Here is a 23,436-nt window from a genome sequence, read left to right as displayed (position 1 = left end):
TTGTCCTTTCTTTTATTTTTTACAACTCCTTTTAATGTAATATAATCAAATAATTTTGCTTATGTTAATTCATGTTACTTACAGATAATTACAAAATTGGTGAAAATTTCTGGTTATAATTCCAGGAATCAGGATATATTCTGTCATCAGAATTATGGTTTTTCTTCTTGTTTACAATTATTACGTTTCGGTCCTGATGATCACGGATTTAGATTAGTATAATAATCATATTTCCTGGAGCACAAACTGCCAATTAATTATTGCCAATTATTTAACCGACAACAAATTATTTACTGAATGTTTCTTAAGCAATAGAGTGTAAAGCAGCAGGGATTAATAAAATAATTAACACAGCATTTTAATACCTCCATAGCGTGTTTGGCGTGGAGCAGTGGTTAAGCTAGTTAACTTCTATGCGAGTTCGAATTTCCGTAGTGAATTTTTTTGTTTTATCCTTTCTTTTATTTTTCACAACTCCTTTTAGTGTAATATATTCAAATAATTTTGCTTATGTTAATTCATGTTACAGATAATTACAAAATTGGTGAAAATTTGTAGTTATAATTCCAGGGAATCAGGATATATTTTATCATCAGAATTATGGTGTTTATTCTTGTTTACAATTACTACGTTTAAGCCCTGATGATGACGGATTTAGATTAATATAATAATCATATTCCCTGTAGCACAACATGCAAATTAATCATTGCCAATTATTTAACAGTCAACATAGTTACTGAATGTTACTGAGGCAATAGTAGGGATTAATAAAGTAATTAACACAGCATTTTAATATGAGAGCCCCTAATGGAGGGGTTTGGGGGAAAAACCAGGCAGCTCCAATTTAGTACTTTTCGTGATAATTAAGAAAAACTGTTTAAAAATTAATAGTGCTTCCTCTAATGTTCAAACTAACACATAACATGGTAACTGGCATAAGTAAATTATTGTTTATGAAACAGATGATTTTAAAATTATTTTTTAGGATTACGGAAATTTTGAATTTGTTGGAGCCACCTTGTTATTCCAGCAAATATAGATACTGACCATTTCTATTGTATTTTGAAACATTACTTTTAAGTAGCTTTAATTTGTAAAAGTTGGTAGCATATGTACAGTAGGGGTTGTTTGACAGTTAAGTATATGAAAATGTGAATGTACTTTCGTTCTCTGTTATCATTAATCATCAGATTGAGAAGTTCCAGTTTGACTGTATTTGAGTCGCACAGTAAACGCTCATAAAATGGCTATCAGCTGGTGGCACATACTGACATGCCAACTTCATAGCATCTTTATACTTGGCTGCTTTTATCTTGAGATGTTCGGAATATATTTTTTGGTATATGAGGGAAGAAGGGTCATCCTTGTACATAATAGGAAAGTCAAAAAATAAAGTTGCATTCAATGATTCACTACACCGAACAACCTGCTTATGTCGCATGTTATACTCAAATAGTCTGTAAGTAGAAATCATGAACTTGACATTTCTAGTGTTCTTTAGTAGTTCCTTGTAGCGGCTTTGGTAACGCTCACTGAAATTCTTCAGCATATACTGACTTACTGGAATGACTTCAAACTTTTTTGGAGCTGTCTCTGACGACTTTATACCAGTCCTGCGGAACATATAGGATTTCATGTTTCCCGTCTGTGATTCAACAAGTCCAAATGAGCGATCACAAGGAAGAAAACTGTGGTCTGGCTCTAAAAACATGTGATAGTCTGAAATATGCCTTGCTGCATCAATGTGAATAAATATTGCACAATAGTATGGTTTTTATTTTGTGCTGCACCATTGTCTAAAAACATGAAAATATGCTTCACAGATTTCTTGCAAACTGTAGCAAAGAAATGGTCAAGAAAACTAATGACCTCATGGGGCTCTTTTTACCCGCACTTTCATGTACATGTAGAAGTAACTTTTATGAGTGCTGCTTACATGTATGCAAAAGCTGTAAAGCCATAGCTTTCTGCTATAGAAAACATCCCCTGATGGTATGGTAAGAAGATCCATATTCTGCTGAAAATCAAAGCAGATGTTTCTACAGTTTCATCTGCCTTAGATAAACATGACTTCTCTTTCAACTCTAAATAAAAGAGAACAGCTTTTCTAAGATTTAAGTCTTTCTGAATGATAGGGGCTCTTTTTTCTTCTTCAGTTTGAGATTCTAACATCTTCTTCTCTAAGATATAATACGTTTGGCAAGTGTCACTACGTGGCTTACCAAAGGATACATTACTAAAGTTTGTAGTGAAGAATCTATAGTAGAAGTCATAGCTCACTTTAAACTTTACTTCCAGCAAATGCAGTTTTACACACTATCACTTCATATGAACCCAGAAGAAACTAAAATTAATAATAATAATAATAATAATAATAATAATAATAATAATAATAATAATGCAGTATGATTTATTATCATTCCATGTAGGTATTAGTTTTTACTTTTTAATTAGCATTTTGAATTATATTGTATAATTTAACCTGTTTGCATTTAATTATTTTGTTTTCCTTATATAAATATGTGTGCGCACGAGGAATGCCACCTCCACTTTTAACACGGGGTCATTGGACATCACGAACAGATATCAGGCCACCCAAATATTCATCTTGCGTTTCTTTATTCTTCATTTCATTAAATGATTTCAGCATGTCCTTTTTCATTTGGTTACCAAGTTTCTGGAAACACTGGCACTTGCACTTACAGTAGGATCCAGTAATACAAAGAGGAAAATGCTTGCCTTTCTTGTTCACGTATGATTAACCTGCATTTCTAGTTCCTTTCTTGTATTTGAGAGCCACCGTTTTGGATTACGTTTTCTTTTCTTTTTCAATGAATCTGTACTGAAGTTTCATCACTAGATACACTTTCATTTGGATTAGACTTATATTCACTCTCAGAAGCAGGAAAATCACTCTCACTAATCTCCATGTTGACTACTAATGTGGTGACAACAATGGACATAATACTGACAACAATATTAACCTTCTTATTTGTCTTTTAAGCTGTGATAATAGTGCTGCTTCCTATTGACAATAATGTAAGATTTTGGTGAAACAACAAGGTGGCTCCTGGTTTTACCGCCAAACAGTAAACATGTACCCAAAGAGGCAGTCCAAAATGCATTATAACTGTGAATGTAATTCTTGGGACTACCTGGTTCTTCGACCAAAAGACAGAGCGTATTTTTTTTATTTCTCTCTGCATAAATAGCTCAAAAATGAAAAAAAAATTGGAGATGCCTGGTTTTTTCCCCAAACCCCTCAATTGTCGTCTTTAGTGTTACTTCCATCTAGCGTCAAAAGTTTCTACTAACAGGAAAAAAATAATAAAGCGAGAAGTATTCTAAGGATAAAAAAATGACGAAAACCTGTTCTATTTTCACTGATGCATTTAAAAGGCAACAAAAAAAAAAGTTTATCAATTCAACGAAGATTTGAACTTCGAACCTCTGGAACTCTTAGCTATCTCTCTGCGAACTACGCTAAGAGTTTTACTGCAGTTAGCATGGCATTGTAAGGAGTAATGATCATATTCTACTTGAGAACCTGTTATATAGTATATAGTGTTTGTGTTACAATGTTCACTGTTTAAACACTCTGAACGATCTGTGTATTTTGAATCTCGTATATTATGAATTATTTTCTCGGAAGATTTTTAGTGATTAAGAATTGTGTTCCCTATTATAACTACTATAAGAATAAATACGTAATCTTTTGAACAAAGTCTGGCTGTCCCGAGCGCTCACGGAAATACCCCATTCGAACTTAGTCTCTCAGATGCCAGCCACTTCCATTTTGACAAAGTGTACATCTTGTGCTCGCAGCAGGTAACACAAGTCAGGGTGAACGCATTACACATTTCTCTCTAAAACCTAACATATCTAATTAAGAAACTCATTCCATTAGACAAAGCACTGTACATTTTAATAAACTAGTAATTACCTGACAAAAATTATTACCATAAACAGAGTCACACATAATCTAAAATTAATGTACTCTTAACATCAATCAACTTATGTATGAAGAAGTTTCTTGCTTACAATTGTATATTCAAATTCTTAAGATACGTATTTAAAAGACTAGAAAGGCAAGATCTTTCATCAGCTCTGAGTCAGACAATTCCGGAATTTTTCTCTGTTCTTACAGAACATAAATTCTGAGATATATTCCAGCACATGAAAGATTCCTAATAGGGTTTTCCTCGCTTAAACAACGGATATTACAGTGAAATAGGATATCAATAAAATAAGATAAAACTGATTAAAGAAAATCTTTGAATTGTTGACAATTAAAAGCACTTGACCTGATGAAATTAACCGCTGTTACAATAATATCCATCATATGGCATATTTTAAGGGTATTGCAATATAGAACTTTGTGGTGAATTATATAATGAATGATTACAAGCACACAATCGATTTTTCCTTAATATAATTTTCCTTTCATAATCCCTATCAACGCATTGTGCTAATCTATTAACGCTGGTGCTTTATCCGTCATTACAGATAGTAATTTATTTAGCGGGAGACCGATAATTTTCTCAATGACTTTTTAACCTAACAGTACATATCCTTTTGTCTTTCTATTCTTTTGAGAGGTATTAAATTTAATATCTCTTCAGTAGCATTAATATGTTTATCTACTGTACATGTACAACCTGGGCAATGTGTACTATATTTTTTATGTGACTCAATCACAGTGATTAAAATTTGCTGAATTCTTTCAACTGCTGTACTATACCTTCCGAGGGGTGGAATACATACTGGAACTCTAGTGTTAAAGGCTCTGTGACCAAGAAATTATTCTTTCCCAATGTACAAGACAGACTATGTTGCAGTCAGTTCTCAACCGACTTCTTTTACACCCAATTTATGACCGGCCATGGAAAATTCGGTTCCTACTTTGAAAGATTTAGGATCAAAAGTGCAGAAGAATCTCTGTGCATATGCAAAGAGAATCAGACTGTTGAACATTTGATTTTTCACTGTCCAGTGTTCGAAAGGAAAAGACACTTTTTAAGATATCATATCTCGGACTGCAATTTAAATTACTCCACACCCCTTTACCATTTTCTTAGAAAAAAATGTTGTTACAAACAATTCACAGAGTTTATACATCACATCCACGCAAGACTGTAGCTGTTAATTGTATATAAATTAATGATGTTATAAAACGCTAATGCACTATGTAAAACAAGATGTCTATCTTTGGGACATAATAATAGTAATAACAACAATAACTATGTTTGTATTATAGATTTTACTATTGTTGACTATTTGATGACAGGTATATAGTTTGTAACCATAAGTAATTTTGTTTTTATTTTTTTTTACTATCGCAAACCAACTATATAATAGGTGTTTTATTTGTAACTACGCCAATTCTGTGCGTTATCTCATTAATATTGCTTAAAATTATGTATAAGATCACAAATTAATGTAATAATCTTGCAATTTCTCTACACCTTCGATTATAATTTCTAATTTTATTTCATTTTGTTTTAACTGAAAGTAATTATTGCATAACGTATTTAGTATTGTTTACTGTCTCTTAATTAGTGTATTTATATTGTAACTATGATTCACACCTATTATTAATTCTTTAAAATTGTGTATTATCACTACATAATGTATTTCATATGTAACAAACTACAACCCTAATATACCAAAGGTAAAATAGGGTTTCAATATTTGGATAATAATAATAATAATAATAATAATAATAATAATAATAATAATAATAATAATACCTTCCGAGGGGTCTTCAATCCGGTTATCAAAAGTATTTCCTAATAATAAAATTGCACTCTGTTCATCTCAGTTGGCCACGGCCTCAGTTATGCATTCCTCAATAAAAGGCCTTCCATAAATGGGCAACACGCCTTAACAATTTGCAGGATATTTCGTAGCTGGACTGTAATTTGCTGCTATTATCTACAACTAAGGCTTCACTGATATTTAGTCAACCTGTAAACATTAATTAATTTAATAAACTCTAACCACAGTAGCAATTCATGTCTATATTACGTTCTCATTTGGTAAGTCACAACATTTTATACTTAAATTGTTTTCCAATTCTTCTAATAATCTCAGTCGATCGTCTATAAAAAATACTCATATTTATTTAAATGATGCATTTCGTGGTGCTGTTTAACATTAATTTTCTTAATTATCATATTAAATACATTGCCTCTGCACCCAGTATAAGAAATGAAGAGCTTCCCGAACTGAAACATAATTTAATCCTCCTTTTTGTTTCCATTATGATGTGCTGAACTGCGTGTATTATATTGTGCTGTAAAACCCTAGCGAAGCAGATTTAGAATAATACATTTTGAACGTGAATCTTCTCCAATTCAACTGGAAATGTAAAATAAATGCTGTACACAGTTAACATTGGAAATAAGAAATATGTATTCTTCTCAGAGTCTTCAAAATATGTGAGAGTGGCAATGGTCTTAAGATTCTATTCGCATTATATTCTTGTGCATCGTGACATGCTGCTATTGTATCGGCACGCCTGATTATTAAATAAAACATAAGAAATGGAAAACCTTTTGTATATTTAAAAATTATAAACAATTTAAATAATTGATGTTGTGGAATGAATATCTAAGAAATGAAAAATAGAAGACAATGATGTGTTCATTTTTAATAATAAATAATCTGAAATTTTTCTGCAATTGTAGCTACGATAAGACCTACAATCTGGCAACAAATAAGACAATGAAGTGATTGCACTTTCCTGTGTTGCAGCTGAGTGGAACGCTGACTACTACGTGTTCGCCACGGACTACGATAACTTCATTGTGCTAGGAGGATGCTCTCCGGAGTTTAATCCATCCCGTAAGTACTAGCTTTGCACAATAATAGCTTGTTCTGTCAATTCAGATTTTCACGACTGTTTGTCTTTCCACAGCCTTGTACTGGGTGGCATTTCGTAAGCAAAGTGATTATTCTAAGGAGCAGCAAGCTGCAGAAGATGCTCTTCAGACATACAATCTGTCCCTCCGAGACTTCGCCAAGACATGCTAAAGAAGATAAATATTTATAGAAAATAAATCCTAACTTAACTGACAAATTTTACCAGAAAATGTCAGAATGTTTGAAATGATGGGACTCATGGACGGTAAGGCCCCATTACTACACCATGTTCCAAATCATTGCTCCAATGTTATAGTATTCAGCTAGAATTCATTAAATATTCATTAAATTAAATAGCATTACACTAAAGCAATAAGTGCAATGTACAGGAAATCTCTCCAAGTTTTATTGGAGCCATTCAGAGCAGAAGTGGTGTAAGTCAAGAATGGGTAATGAGGGTTGAAGTAAACATTCCGTAAAATACAGCGCAAAGTAGCAATTGAGGAGCGTTTTTGCAAAAGTCGATAGATGCAGAAATCAAGATTTTACAGAAATTACACTAAGTGACAGGATCTATAGAGTTTTGAAAAAACCTGGAAGGTTTGGTAGAGTCTACATACGGTATGAATCAAGTTTTGGTAAATCTGATTTCATAGATCGATTCCGGAGGTAGAAAACATACGATATCCAGATGCAACTCACTTTCGAAAATTTCTGCATTTATCGACTTTTGCAAAAACGCTCCTCAATTAATATTCACTTTATTTAAATTTCTAGTAGTCAGTGGATAGCAAGAACGACGTATTAATTGCTACTTTGCGCTGTATTTGACATAATTTTTACTTTAAACCTCATCCAATTTTGACTTACACCACTTTTGCTCTGAACGGTTCATTTGTTATATTGCAAGTGTTCTAAATGTGAACCTCTGGCACCTCACGGCACACATCTATACGATATTCCAACTTCTTCCACACTTTGTGCAGCGTGTCACCAATTAACACCAACGCCCCAGCTGTGATGCGATGCTGTAGTTCCAGTAGGTTATTGGCAAAGGATGAACGTAAACATTGTCCGTTACGTATCCCTACAGGAAAAATATGGCACGTGTTAGGTCATAAGCCATATGTGTATGCAAGCCACATCATCGACAGTGCAACGTTCAATTCAACTAAGGAAGTTTCTCAATGAAATGCGCACATGACTGTGGAAGTGAGGTGGTAGCCCATCTTTCTGAAAAATAAAAACGTCTTTCTCTTTCTACAGTCAAAACAAAACAACGAGCTCCGAAATTCAGGACAGAAAAAGCTGCCTGAGTTTTCGATGGAGTCATTTTCTAACAGTTAGCCTACATTTAACAGCAATAGCAAGTGCATGCAGATGTGATAGCCGTACACTTAATAAATAAGAACATAGTTTCTGTGTAGTCACACTAACTATATTTCTATAGCTTAGGGGTCTATTTAGTTTCCGAAATTAATTCACATTAAAATAGCAGCATCATTTTGGGGCACGTTACATATAACGAGTTACAATATTAAATGGCACTAACGAAAAGCACAAAAAGACAACCTGGTCCATGGCCTACAACTACCATTCAGAACTTAACGACAGCTCGAGATCAGGCATATAGAACATAACGTACGCAAAAAAAGTGACACAAAGTTCAGGATCTATAAATGTTTACCAACAAGACAACTCAAACAATCAGAAATGCATACAATATCATCTCCCCAAGCACTGCGTCAGCTGTCATGTGGCAAAACCTCAGAACAATGGGACGAGGGAATACAAAAGAGCAAGTAGAAACGATTTCTATCTTTCTAGACCGATTGAATGACCACTTCGTATCTGCAACTTCTACCTCTAATGACTCAACTACAACACATACTACAGTAAGTTTTTTATTTTATTGGGCTATTTTACGATGCTGTATCAACATCTGAGATTATGTAACGTCCGAATGAAATGAAGGTGATGACAGTGAAATGAGTCCAGGGTCCAGCACCGAAAGTTACCCAGCATTTGCTCGTATTGGGTTGAGGGAAACCCCAGAAAAAACCTCAACCAGGTAACTTGCCCCGACCGGGATTCGAACCCGGGCCACCTGGTTTCCCGGCCAGACGCGCTGACCATTACTCCACAGCTGTGGACAATACAGTAAGTGACCTGGAAAATTACATAAGTCCAACTAGAGAAAAATTCCATTTCCCATATTCCTGAAGACGTCTTTTCAGCATTAAGAGGGAATAAGTCCAAATCGACTAGTGTAGATAGCATTAGCATTATTCTAGTAAATAAAATCTTGCATATAATATTACCTACACTGACACACATTTGTAACACCTATATTATGACTGTAACTTTCCTCAATATTTGGAAAAAACCTATGTACATCCTTTTCCTAAAGTCAAAACCCCATCAGTACCTCGCGATTACCGTCCTATCAGCATTTTACCTGCCCTGTCGAAAGCACTGGAACGAATCATTCACAAGCAACTTTCTGATTATCTGAATGAGAAAAATCTTCTGGGTCCTTATCAATCTGGCTTCCGTGCAGAACATAGTACTGGTACCGCTATTGTCAAAGTAACTGAAGACATTTGTGAAGCAGTGGACAATAGTAAGTTAACAGTGATGACACTTCTAGACTTTATGAATGCATTCGGTTCCGTGAACATAGACTTGCTCGTCTGCAAACTCAGAGCCTTGCAGCTCTCTGACAAAGTGGTTAACTGGTTCTCCTCCTATTTTTGTGAACGCCAGCAGTGGGTAATTTTTAATAACCAATATTCAACATGGCGGGCAGTGAATGCAGGGGTACCCAAGGAATCTGTATTGGGGCCTCTTCTATTTGCAGTCTATATAAATGACATATCTGAGACTCTAAAACATAGTAAGTACATGCTCTATGCTAATGATGCCGTTATATATGCATATACGCGACTCGAAACTCTAAATGACACAATAGACCAATTGAACAGTGACTTGAATGGTATGTTTCTTTACTATAAATCATGAGATACACATTCCTTACATCATTTGTGTGTATTAAAATCTTGTATGTTGTTTTTAATAGAGTCCAGAAACTGAAAAGTCAAAGCAATTCTTTAACACTCATCTTAAGAAATAACATATGAAATCAAAGTCCGACATAGTGAAGGCTATGAAGACACCATGACAGGCAAGTGATTCAGGTATCAAAATATAAATAAATGATTAACTCTGCACGTGTCACCGATCAGTGGCGCCACATTATAATCAAATCCTTATTATATGTCACGGAAGCAAAGCCATGCCAATTACTGTACAGGTGCCAATGTCTATACAGTTTATCCTTTATTTCTTATAACACAAATATCATTCCCTTCTGCTGACAGAAGTGAGCCAAATTAATTCCCGTAAACACTAATCGATCTGTATTTCACTTCGACTTGAAAAACTACATAACAGAAGAAACAATTCCCACGAAATCACCGCTTAGTGGTATTCGTCTATATGCAAGAGTTTATGTGTTTTGAGATACCCCGCACGGTAGAAACACTTTCCACAAAAATCGCACTGGAATGGCCTCTCGCCAGTATGTTGCCGTTTGTGATCTTTCAGATGACACGACCGCGAAAAATTCTTTCCACAAAATTCACACTTGTATGGCTTCTCACCAGTATGATGTAATTCATGAATTTTCAGATGACCTAACTGAGCAAAATATTTTCCACAAACATTGCACTTCAATGGCTTTTCGCCACTATGTTGACGCATATGAATTTTGAGATTACTCGACTGTGAGAAACACTTTCCACATATCTCACACTTGAATGGCTTCTCGCCAGTATGGTGACGTTGATGAATTTTCAGATGGCTGAAACGAGTAAAACATTTTCCACAAAATTCGCAGTTGAATGGCTTCTCGCCAGTATGCTGTCGTATATGAATTTTCATATCGCTTGATCGCGAAAAACACTTTCCACAAAATTCACATTTCAATCGTTTACCATCTTCATCAATTTGCACAGGTCTTTCCACGGAAAGTGAATTGCTGTTATCCTGATATATAGGCACGTTCTTTTCCTGTGGAATAACGTCACACACTGATGACGAAGTATGATGGGCAACCACAAGGCTAGAACGAAAATACACCATCAATCCACCCATTATAGTCACAATTACAGTAAGCACTTACACCAGCATGAAAATTTACAATGAATCACGTTCTAATACAAGCTGGTAAATAGCAGAATTCGGACTTTCCATGGTCACCTTTCAAGCTACACGATGTAACAGACTAAATAATCATTACTAAATGTGGCATTAAATACTCAAAATACTACTCGATATAGAATTACAGTAACCTTTAAAGCATCGGTAGCCATTTAAAGGACTACAGGACAAGAATGACAAGTAGAACAGGAAAATATCATTGAATGAAACAAATAGGGCGACGTTTGTTTGAGGAATGCTTCAGACATTTTACAAAGTGACCACTCAAAAATGAATTTTAATCCTGTTCTGATACCAACAGTGTTTCAATAAAAGTCAAGAAGCAGTAGCAGTAGCAGTAGCAGTAGCAGCAGCAGCAGCAGCAGCAGCAGCAGTAGGATTTAAAAAGAGCGCATCAGCTACTATGGCTATTTGCGCCCTTATCTAAAATTCCTCATAAAACAAAGACATAAATAATATAACAATCGGAGTGCTAAAGAAATTAAAAACCGTTGTCACGGTAAAACGAGGTACACAAATGCAGTATATACAAGGTCATTTGTATAGAATCATAAAAGTGAGCAATTCTACGACTCTAGGCGGTATTCAAAACGAACAAATAAAATAATAATAAAACTAAGGCCACTAGAGATAAATTGTGTATCACATTTCAAGAACTATAAAATTTTATAAAATATTCGGATGTATAAAGTCCGAAATGTCAACAATATAAAATCAAACATAAAACAACAAATGTAACCTCCAGATGTAAAGGGTCCGGAGGATAAGTAAAACGAGTCAATAAAAACTAAATAATCTTATCCAATCCTGTATTCAATAAAAATTTTAGAACTGCATTTGCACATTTAAAATAATTTCCAAAAGCGTCACGTAGTGTCGGCCGAATTCCATATTGCCGACGGACACGGTCATATTTTCTACACTGTAATAAAAATGTTCCACCATAAGTGGTACATGGCACATATCACACTCCGGCTGAGGCTCGCTATGTAGGAGATGGCCATAGACCAAGGAAAAGTAAGGAATGAAAATGTATTTATTTTTAACAGTTGTTGACAAAATTATAACAATGGAGTGGATGACCAAATGAAAATTGAGTATTGGCTGGAGTACCAAATCTTTATCCTAGCAACTTGAATAGAGTGCAGTGCTTTCTCTTGCACTGATTAATGCTTGGACTCTTCGTGGCATACTGCATACCAGCACATTTATCAACTGTTGATCCATTCTGTCCCATTGAACAGTAACTCTGCATAGGTCTTCGAGATTGGGTGGGGGTTAGGTCGCGGACGAATAGCTCTTTTAGTAGCTAAATTGGATTCATATCTGGAGAACACGCGGGCCATTCAAGCCTGGGAATTCCTTCACGATTATGGAAGTCATTGACGACATCCGCGCGATGGACTCTGGAGTTATCGTCCATAACTATGAATCCTTCTCCGAAATGCTGATTAAACGGTGCTACTATGGCTTCAAGAATGTTGCCCTATACTGTGGAGTCCTCAGAATTCCTTGGATCGACACCAATTGTGTCCGGCGACCCCACATAATGCCACCCCAAAATATCACTGACCCCCCCCCCCCACCTTGCTGCATTCGATTGCAGGGGTGTCTGAGTCGTGCAGCATTACTTGGTTCTCTCCACACACGTTGTCGATGAGTATCTGGCACAAGGCATATTCGGCATTCGTCCGTAAATTGCAGTCTTCATGACATCGGGGAGGGGATAGTAAATCGCCTCGCAACGATAACAGCAATGGGGGAATCTCCTACTGGTAAAAGAGATCTCCATAATAAGAGACTCCATAGTAAATTTTCTGAGACCTTAAGTAAGGCACTGTATGTTAATTTGTTTTCTTTCAATTTTTAAATTTAAAATAATTTCACTAAATGTATTTAGTGTAGTCCTGAACGTGGTAAGTTTTATTTTCTTATCTGTAACAGGCGATGATCACATACGATCCTTTCCTTCATAAAGTGAGCCATTATGGAAGGAATAAAGTAAGAGGCGATATCTGTCATCAGAACGAAGTATTATGAAAATCTACACCCTCTATCTGGAGAAGCATTATCCAGAAATTTACTTAAAATCAAAAGTGGTACAGCTCCTGAAAAAGTAAATGCAGAATTGAAATATCGTTGGTTTCACAAATACTATATTTACAACTTCAACTATGCTTTCGGATGTCCTGCTATGGACGTGTATAATACATGTGCTGAGCTAGGAAACAAATGAAATTCTGCACAAATGATGGCTTAAAGAGACAGATGACATAAAAGCTAGCAATACACAAACGAAAAGCTTCTTTATTCTACGCCAAGACAAAATTCTCAAACCTTGTAAAAGAAAGGAATAACATTGATGTCCTATGTTTTGACTTCCAACAGAACTTGCCATGCCCTTACTGCCTGTGAACGAGATATTCTACCTCTGTCAGGTGTGGCAATTCAACTTTTGTATTCACAGTGCAAAATCAACAAAAAGCACAATGTTTATGTGGAATGAATCTCAGGGACACAAGGGTGTTAACGATGTTGTTTCGTGCTTAAACAACTATATTACAAAAGTACTGTCTGCAGAAGTTGATTCTCTCTACTTGTTCTCCGATGGTTGCATTGGCCAGAACAAAAATATGAAAGTGGTTCAATATCCTATAACTCTGGTTGCCTCTGGAAGATTGAAATGCATCACCCACTACTTCCCTGTAAAACGTCACAGTTTTCTTCCATGTGACACCAGCTTTACAAGAATAGAAAAAATCAAAAGGAAGAAAGAAAAAGTTGAAACTCCGAGAGAATGGGAAGACATTGTGAAGAATGAGGCAAATTTCAATGTGGAGACTTTCAAGAACACAAACAACACTTGAGACAGTATAAAATGCCAGCGAAGTTTTCTGTTTCGAAGTACAAAATATTTAAGTACTCAAACAAGTTCCCAGGGAAAGTCGCAGTTACAGAAAATATGGGAGGAACAGATTTTGTGATATATTCCTTGATGAAAGATCCTTTCCAGCATGTTACTTTTAGCAACCTCACCTTGTATGCCAATACACTGCCTATAAAGTCAAAAAAGCTGGAAAATCTGAAACGTTTAGTGAAGTATTTATCACTAGCAGGTGCACCATTATATTCATCTCACATGATTTTCTCAACCTGAAATGATATCGATGGACTCCGAAGAAGAAGAAGAAGAAGAAGAAGAAGAAGAAGAAGCAGACTGAAATTTTTCCAATTAAGAAACAGCTGATAATTTACTAATTTCCTACTTGCAAATAATGTGATTTGTTATTTTCTAATGCTTATTAATATCATTTGTATTACAATGTCTAAATAATATCTTGAATAAAAGTGATTTTTTCTTCCATTACCTATTTTTTTTACCATGAATTGAAAAACATTCCAAGTCCATGGCTATAAATTAATAATTTCCTCCTAAATTAGGCACAGTAGGTTGTTAAAACTTTTAGGGAGTGTAAAAGGGAGCATGACATGCACGCTGACCAAAAATGACTTCAGTGAAACAAAAACTTCTATAGTTATAAAGTTTTTTGTCTCTACTGAAAAAAATAGTTCTATCGACATGGGATGTTATGCAATTCAGGTCTCCATTTTGGCATAGCAGATGGGAATACGGTAGCAGAACGTGAACTTTATGCAGAAAGGTTTATCCATTACAAGTTTCCGAACAGATGGATTGGTCGAAGAGGATCCACTGCATGGCTTGCCCTAACACCAGATTTAAATCCAATCAATTTTTATCTCTGGGGACATTTAAAATCCTTGGTGTAATCAACACCTGCACCTAATATCGATGTTCTGAGAGAGTGTATCCAAATTGGATTTGATCAAATCCGTAACACCCCTGGACGTTTGCACACAGTACGGCAAAGCATGGAATGCAGGCTCAGGGCATGCATCGAAGCAGGAGGAGGTCACCTTGAGCAATTTTTGTAAATGTGTGTTGTTAAATATATCACATGTACCATTACCAATAAACCCTTAACTCCCTAACGAAGGGTTTGCGGACCCATGTTCATATGAGCTTCTTGTTATGGTTTGGTGTCAGGAATACGCTCCACATTTATCGACACATATAGATACACCCTGCATATTAGCCATTTCCTAAGTATAGTCAGGATTACGTAAGAGTAAATTCGTCTCTTCAGTATTGCCAAGTAATACCTGATATCATCAAAATGATAAAGTCACAATTCCACTTACTGAAATAATAATAATAATAATAATAATAATAATAATAATAATAATAATAATAATAATAGTAATAATGATAATAATATAGTATTAACAATAACAATGTCTTGCTTATTTACTTATTTACCACATCTCATCTTTATATTTGGAAGTGTTTTCTAAATGGTTCAATAAATTATGAAAGAGTATATTTTCCTCCAGGACCTCCCGCACATTATGTTGGTAAATAGTAGATTAGGCCCATAGTATGACCTAATATTAAAATGTATTTTGTCTGACAACACGAAATTCATTGCTTTCACTAAACAGTTTATGATTCACGAGACCTAACCTAAAAAGGTACTTTGTTTGATCATATGAAATTATTAGTACGAATTCCGAAAACAGAATACCACTTCGAAATGTATACCCTACTTAAAATACATATATACTCCTAAGTCACTATTATACTATTTCTTGTCTTGGACATTTTAATAAAAATCTGAACACTGAGAAATATTTATTATATTTCTGTCCAATAGTCACGTGCATGTTTCATACCAAGTAGGTCTACACGTTATATCTTATTTAATTACACTTACCTGAATATAGTGTTGAATTGGAATCACAACGAAACGCAACTGAATTATGTATTGACTCTAATATTAATATAGGCTAGGTATTACTAATTAATTATTAATTAGGCTAAATTCAAATTTTATAAGCTTAGTTACTTCCATTTCATCAGTTTCCTTTACTGCAAATCAAAATTATCGTTGGCAAATAACAGTTAGAAAATAACTGCCAGTTGTCTTATTTGTCAGTACTCGAAATTCAAAACAAAGTTGCTAAAAGAAAATTAAACCTGACATATAGAAAATCACTATAATCCAGTAGCATATCGCCCTTGTTAAGTAAAAGGATCAAAGTGAATTTTCTCAAAAAAACTAAACTAAAAACTATTAGTAAACTTTAAAACTGAAATATGTCGTTGTTGCTACTAAGAATAGACGTTATTTTGTATTAATGCCAGTTTGATAGTCAAATAGTTAATTTACAATAAAGACAGAAGTTCGGATACTATAAGTATTTTGCTTGTACTGTAAAATTAATGGTTTGTTGATTGTCCCCATTTTAGAAAAGTGGGGTAATATGTAGTAATAGCGGGAAAAATGGTTTGGTTTTACCCTTACGGTATTAAATAAACTGATCTGAATTATATACATGGGCTGGCTTTGCTGGCCCAAATACAAGAATGTGAAGGGCCAGTAGGACCAAATGGTTGAGTGACAATAAATCACATCATATCTTATGCATGGGCTATACCAGTTGGCTGGCTGGCTGCCTGGCTTTAAAGGCTGGACCCAGGACGAGTCACTATATTAGGCACACTTTGGTCCAATATATGCGAGGAGTGGCCTTGGCGGCATTTGTTAATCTGACACTGACAGCTCTAATAGAGCTAAGTCCCATTTCGTGGACAAGTAGCCTACAAGCCCCAGGGATCATCCTATCCTATCATCATCCTATGCTGCCAGGGCTATTCCAGTTAAAGGTTTTGAAACAGTTTTAAAATTAAGTATCCCCTCTAGTTTACAGACTGATAATAGTAAAGACTTCATGAGAAAACATAGTATTAATCATTACCTACAAGTAGAGGTATTAAGAGGAGTTTGTACTGATCACATGCAAAATAATGGTACAAATAGCCTATCTTGAAGTAGTCATAAATGTAATATTATTTATCACAGCTCTCTCATTTTTAGTGGTGTGTATGCAATTAAGCTTTAAAATAAAAAAGAAAGGTTACCCTAGATTAAATCTTTCCCCATAAAATAATTTTTGAATTTAAACATAATTTTTTTTTTATAAAATCACTACATGCCAGTGCTTAGGTGCACTCCATTCACTTATTAAATATCAAAACACACTTCTGTGGAACAATAATCCATCTTACTTTTTAAAATTCCATAAAACATTTCTCACGCTGGATGGTAGTTTTCTCATCAGTGAGTGACGGATCCTACAACTGTATATAGTGAAATGTTTTGAAATAAAATGGATATTTCATTCACCTGCATGACTCAGGCAGCAGGTGCGTTTGCCTGCTGATCGGGCATGGGTAAGATGCCAGCTTGGGCTGACTACCTGGTTGGTGTACTCCGAGATTTTCCCTGACTGTAAAGCAAATGTCAGATAATCTATGATGGCGAATTCTCGGCCTCATCTCGCAAAACGCAAGCATTCAGTGTTTCCACAGCGTAAAAAATATCACCAAATTCTTTTAAAACAACAGATATCGGATCTTGCAATACCACTTTCTGTGCATATATTGGATTTTGCAAAAACTCTTCATATTTAACAGCTTGTAAGCGTGTGGAATATTGTTGTATGAGAAAACCAACCTCATCATTAGAAAGGCAGCTGTTGAAACTATACAAAAACATAAAAATCTCAATTTTCACAAAAATTGTAGTTATTAGTTCTTGAAAAAACACTCCTTCGTTGGCTGCAAGGAACATCAACACAGCATGGCTATGGGTCACAAGGCAGACTTTGATGCCACTACCATCTTGGACAAGGCCTATTGGGACTTGGTCATCAAGGAAGCCATCAAAATCCAGCTAGATGGTAATAATATCAACAGAGATGAGGGCTACAGCGTGGAAACCTGGCATCAACATGCTTCAACCAACCAGAACACGGCAGGCGGTCAGGATTAGAAACTACATCCTGATTGGACTGCAGAGGAAAGCCCTACTGACTGATTATATACCAGCTAGACATGGTCCCATGGCACTTCAATCTCTGAAGAAAATGGCAGAGCTAGTCATCGAAAGCTTGAAAGCATCCATCCAACTCACCTGGCTGAGAACCTGAGAAGAATTACTCCATATTCAATGCCAGGAAACTCTTAAGTCCTACAGTGATCCTTGTTGTCTTCCTCATTTGTGATCCTTATTGTGATCATTGTCATTGTCCTTATAGTGGTTCATGTGATACTTATAGTGGTCATTGGCAGTATCTTTGTAGTGGCCTTAATTGTGATCCTTATCATGGTCATGGTCATTGCCATTGTCCCTGTAATGGTCCATGTAGTGTACTTCGTCATTGTTCCCATCATTGTCCTTATTGTGATCAGTTATTGTTCTCGTAGTGGTTCTTATCGAGATTCTTATGGTGGTCAATGTTATTGTCCTTGTTGTGGACTTTATCGTGATCTTCGTGGTTCTTGTCGTGGCACATATCGTGATCCTTATCGTGGTCCATTTTGTTGTCCCTGTCCTACCGTGGTCCTTGTTGTCTTTGTCATGGTCTTTATCATGTTACTTCCGTAGTCCTTATGGTCCTTATAGTAGTTCATGTCGTGGTCATGATCGTGATCCTTGTCCTTGTCTTGGTCCTTATTGTTGTCCTTATCTTTATCCTTTTCATGGCCCATATCCTCTTAGTTGTCGCTGTCTTCGTTATGTTCCTATCATAGTTCTGTTTACTGTAATGTCCTTATCGTTCCTGTTGTTTTTTTCGTGGTCCTTATCGTGGTATTTGTTCCCTTTGTCATAGTCCTTATCATGGTATTTGTCTTTGTCATAGTCCTTATTGTGGTATTTGTTATGATTCTTATAGTGGTCTTGGTCCTTATTGTGGTCTTTGTTATTATCGTGGGCCTTCTGTGGTCCTTGCGATCCAAATCGTGGCCCTTATCGTGATCCTTACAGTGGAACTTTTTGTGGTCCATATCGTGATTCCTGTCGAGGTCCTTGTGATATTCCTTGTTTTCGTCTTTGTCCTTGACGTAGTCCTTATAATAGTAGTTGTTATTGTCTTTGCCGTGGTTCTTATCATGGTTCTTGTCTTTCTCATAGCTAATATCATGGTCTTGGTTCTTGTCGTGATCCTTTACCGTGGTCCCTGTCTTCATCCTTTTCGTCGTCCTCGTTATCTTTTTCGTGGTCCATGTGGTCTTTGCCATTGCTCTATATTTATCATTTATAATAAAATTGTTTTTCCCCTACCGTGAGTGACTTTTTCCATACACTTCCTTCCATACTGTCGTAAAGATAAAAGATTATGGGACATAATCCAGGACCTGTACCACAAATGGAGAGATAACTGATAATATTTTGACTGGCGTGTACTTTGGAATAGAGTGAAAATACATATGCACTGCCAGATCTTTTCCTGCCTGGTTATGTCGAAATTGTGACAACAGCACTATAGAACTTAAACTTTCGTATCAAGAGTTGCCTCATTCCTTTTTTGGGGAACTGTACATTTCATTCAGTGAATCATTGAGAGAGAAATGTATCACAATGTAGGTACTATTCTAGTAAACAAAAAATTGTGCTCTGCAAAAGAATATTAAACTAAAAATGCATATACTTCCTTACTTACAAATGGCTTTTAAAGAACCCGAAAATTCAATGCTACCCTCTAGCCATTGGTTCCTATCCTGAACAAGATTAATCTAGCCCCTTCCATCATATCCCACTCCCTCAAACCTATTTTAATATTATTTTCCCATCTACGCCTTGGCCTCCCCAAAAGTCTTTTCCCCTCAAGTCTTCCATCTAACACTTATATACATTTCCAGATTCACCCATACGTGTTATGCCCTGCCCTACTCAAATGTCTGGATTTAATGTTTCTCATTATGTTAGGTGAAGAATACAATGCGTGCAGTTCTGTGTTGTGTTACTTTCTCCATTCTCCTGTAACTTCATCCCTCTTAGCCCCAAATATTTTCCTAAGTACATTATTCGCGCGCAACTTTAACCTCTGTTCCTCTCTCAAAATGAGAGTCCAAGTTTCACAACCATACAGAACAACCGATAATATAACTGCTTTATAAATTCTAACCTTCAGATTCCTTGGTACATACTTACTGCAGGTCCAAAGTAAAATGGCACTATGTAGTACTGCAATACCATTATTGGGTCCTACTTCAATAAGAAATAATAGTACACTAAATTGCAGACGATATGCCAGATTCTTCAGAACCATTCTTTCTGAACTTTTGGAGGCCATACCTATGAGGAACAGAAAGATTACATGGTACCAGCATGATGGACACCCAACACATAATGCCGTAACAGCCTGTCATATGCTGGACCGAAAAATACATGTAGGTGGATTGGGCGTGGTAAACCAGTTACTTAGCCTACTTGTTACCCTGACCTTAAACCACTCGAATTTATATTCTGGGAGCAGTCGAAATCTTCGAAAACTACCATACAACATGTAGCAACATATTGCTTATGCTTGTTCATCCAACACTACAATGATGGTCAGTCATCCAAAAATTTTAATTATGGATTAATTCCGATGGTCACCACTTTGAGCAGAGCACGTAGATGTTCTATTTTAGTAAAGGTACCGAAGTGCTACAAAGCATCATTTTATTTCCCACTTGCAACAAGTACATAGCCTACATTATGAGTGAGTTGCTATATTAATATTTTCTTTGCACGAAACATTTTGTTTGTCACAATGGTATATTATGATGCGTTTTTTAATAGGCCATTAGAGGTTAAATAATTCATTTAATAAAAAATACATGGTGTCATTAAAAAAATAAAGCTATTATTCGTTTTTCCTTAAAGAACAAGACTAGAAGAAAGATATACCTATAATATTAATTCCCCATTGTACTTAACAAGTTTTGATTGAAACAATTTTCCGTTTGACAACTGTTAAAAAAATTAATTAGGGTGAGCAATATAAATGGGACATGCTCTGTGTGTGTTTGTGTTTGTGCGTGCGTGTCTGTGCAGATTGCAACACGAAAGTCAGAAACCGTAATAATGACGAGATTGACTGAGTGACTTAACAAATCCACATACAGTCTCAAATATTTATAGTTTGAAAAAAAAAAAAAAGAAGGATATTTTCATTAAAATGACTAAATTGGAAGTAAAAATGAAATAAATTACAAAAACCATTAAAAATACAAGTGAAAAGGACACAAATCTGCATTGGGCGATTAGTAAATGAAACAATAATATCAAGGGAAAAATTGGTCTGGGGCTAGGTATTGATCCTGGAACTGGAACAATTTTTCCCTTGAAATTATTCCATTGTGATTCACAGGGAGCTATACTTGAAAGTCATATTTGCACAGTAAATGGAACATTCCGTAACAATAGGATCTAGGTATACATGCGCAGAATTCACAAAACAGATAGCAAAATATGGCACAACATTTTGTACAGTCTTAGAATTTTGTGCACAGATACTTTATAAGTCCCAGAAAGAAGACAGTGCACATGATCAGACATACAACAAAACAAAACTAATTTTATTACCTCAACTATTCCTTCTCTTGTGAACCAGGTCGCTCATCCTCTGATCATGCACACTGTCTCCTTTCTGTGCGACAAAACTTTTTTTTAACACTGTACATGGCTGATTTAAGCATTCAGTTTGTTTGCACGTGGTGTATGACATTCCGAACTGCAAATAGCAGTAATCACCCTCGTCTAGGGTTGCCATACATCTCGAAAAATCTGAATTGTTCGAATTTTGGATACCAAAAAAAGTGTCCTGACAGAAATCCATAAAATGATAAAAAGAATCTCGAATGTAGAGTTCACTGTGAATAGTTAAGACAAGCAAGATATTAAGGTCAAATGTGTTTTAAATAATTTGTGAAGCAGAAAGAAACCACAGTGTTTATAATGTATGTTGTCCATATGTTTAAAAATGTATGACATATTTTCAAGATTTAAATTATTTTAAGTGGCTGAGTTTTTGACAAGATTCCTCAACGGGAAAAGATTGTAAAGTCTGTCGAATTTATTTTTTTAATACAGGACATCAGATTAATGATTATTATTTGACCAGTCCAGATGCTTGTGAGAATGTGTGCAGAAAGAATTAGATGGGAAAGAAGTAGACGGTTACAAAAATAAGCAAGCTGATGCAAATTAGAAAATAAGATATAGTTTTCTTCAATTATGTAAATAACCCGAACAGTTTTCAGTACTACTGAAATTAACTGAGTTTAATTTTAGTATTCTTAGCCATAATGCTAATGTAGAGAGGATACTTTTTTCCATAAAACACACTGTGGTCTGGTGAGAGTAATAGAATAAAAGTATCAAAGATAAAAGCAATCTTGTTGTTACAGTATAACAGAAAAAACTTTTTAGTTTTATTTAATTTTAGTTTAGTTAATAGTTTCAGTCAATTTTATGACAATATTAGAAAAAATAAGGCCTGCTGGGGTGTATAAAAAATTTAGAAAAATATGACTGGTATGCTTACTTACTGGCTTTTAAGGAACCCGGAGGTTCATTGCCGCCCTTACATAAGCCCGCAATTGGTCCCTATCCTGAGCAAGATTAATCCATTCTCTATCATCATATCCCACCTCCCTCAAATCCATTTTAATATTATCCTCCCATCTACGTCTCCCCAAAGGTCTTTTTTTCTCCGGCCTCCCAACTAACACTCTATATGCATTTCTGGATTCGCCCATACGTGCTGGATTTAATGTTCCTAATTATGTCAGGTGAAGAATACAATGCGTGCAGTTCTGTGTTGTGTAACTTTCTCCATTCTCCTGTAACTTCATCCCGCTTAGCCCCCAAAATTTTCCTAAGAATCTTATTCTCAAACACTGTGACACTTTATTTTCTTAATTTTGAAATTCAACGCAGATTACAAATAAAATAATAAAACAACGAATGAACCTGCTCATGTTGATATGATTTTGCAGAAGAGTGGCAGAGTCCGTCCTTCAACTTCAAAATACCAGTAATATGTTAGTGTTAGTTGTGTTACTTTATATTGAAATAATAATAATAATAATAATAATAATAATAATAATAATAATAATAATAATAATAATAATAATAATAATAATAATAAGCCAAAAATGTAATACTTAAAAAATCAGCGCAATTTGTAAAGCTTCAATTATGTGAAATGCATTGTGGCTCTCAGGAAATTACTGTTTCTCACTTTTGGCTCTCCTCTAATATCTAGTGAGTACCACTGCTTTAAACACGCCATCTTCCAGCTGCTGATTCTTTATTTCCAATACAGCTGATGTTAAAAATTATTGCTCCTACTTAAAATCAGTTGTTTTATGAACAGTGATTGTTGAAAAAGTCCTGTAGGACTTAGGGACATCTATCTTGGGAAAGAAAGTATGAT

General features: G+C 35.3%; 2 protein-coding genes across 9 annotated transcripts in view; one reads left to right on the top strand and one right to left on the bottom strand.

The window, feature by feature from the left end:
- The window catches only part of LOC138710261 (lazarillo protein-like), a 48,154-nt gene extending 38,367 nt beyond the window's left edge, over positions 1-9,787 (top strand). For both annotated transcript variants that reach the window (XM_069840983.1, XM_069840984.1), the window contains 2 exons: positions 6,757-6,846; positions 6,920-9,787. In XM_069840983.1, the coding sequence (XP_069697084.1) occupies positions 6,757-6,846; positions 6,920-7,035 (206 nt within the window). In that variant the 3' untranslated portion in view covers positions 7,036-9,787. The remainder of the gene's footprint in view (positions 1-6,756; positions 6,847-6,919) is intronic.
- A 90-nt stretch (positions 9,788-9,877) lies between these two features.
- The window catches only part of LOC138710258 (zinc finger protein 239-like), a 28,853-nt gene continuing 15,294 nt past the window's right edge, over positions 9,878-23,436 (bottom strand). For 5 of the 7 annotated variants that reach the window (XM_069840975.1, XM_069840976.1, XM_069840977.1 and 2 more), the window contains exon 5: positions 9,882-10,987. In XM_069840975.1, coding sequence (XP_069697076.1) covers positions 10,345-10,987 — 643 coding nt within the window. In that variant the 3' untranslated portion in view covers positions 9,882-10,344. Of the gene's footprint in view, positions 10,988-23,436 lie in introns of all 7 variants that reach the window. The other 2 variants (XM_069840980.1, XM_069840981.1) reach the window with 1 other exon arrangement.

Source organism: Periplaneta americana, chromosome 12 (assembly GCF_040183065.1).
Source record: "Periplaneta americana isolate PAMFEO1 chromosome 12, P.americana_PAMFEO1_priV1, whole genome shotgun sequence".
NCBI classification, from domain to species: domain Eukaryota; kingdom Metazoa; phylum Arthropoda; class Insecta; order Blattodea; family Blattidae; genus Periplaneta; species Periplaneta americana.
The sequence above is the reverse complement of the archived record's forward strand: the minus strand, read 5'-3'. Positions and strand labels throughout refer to the sequence as shown.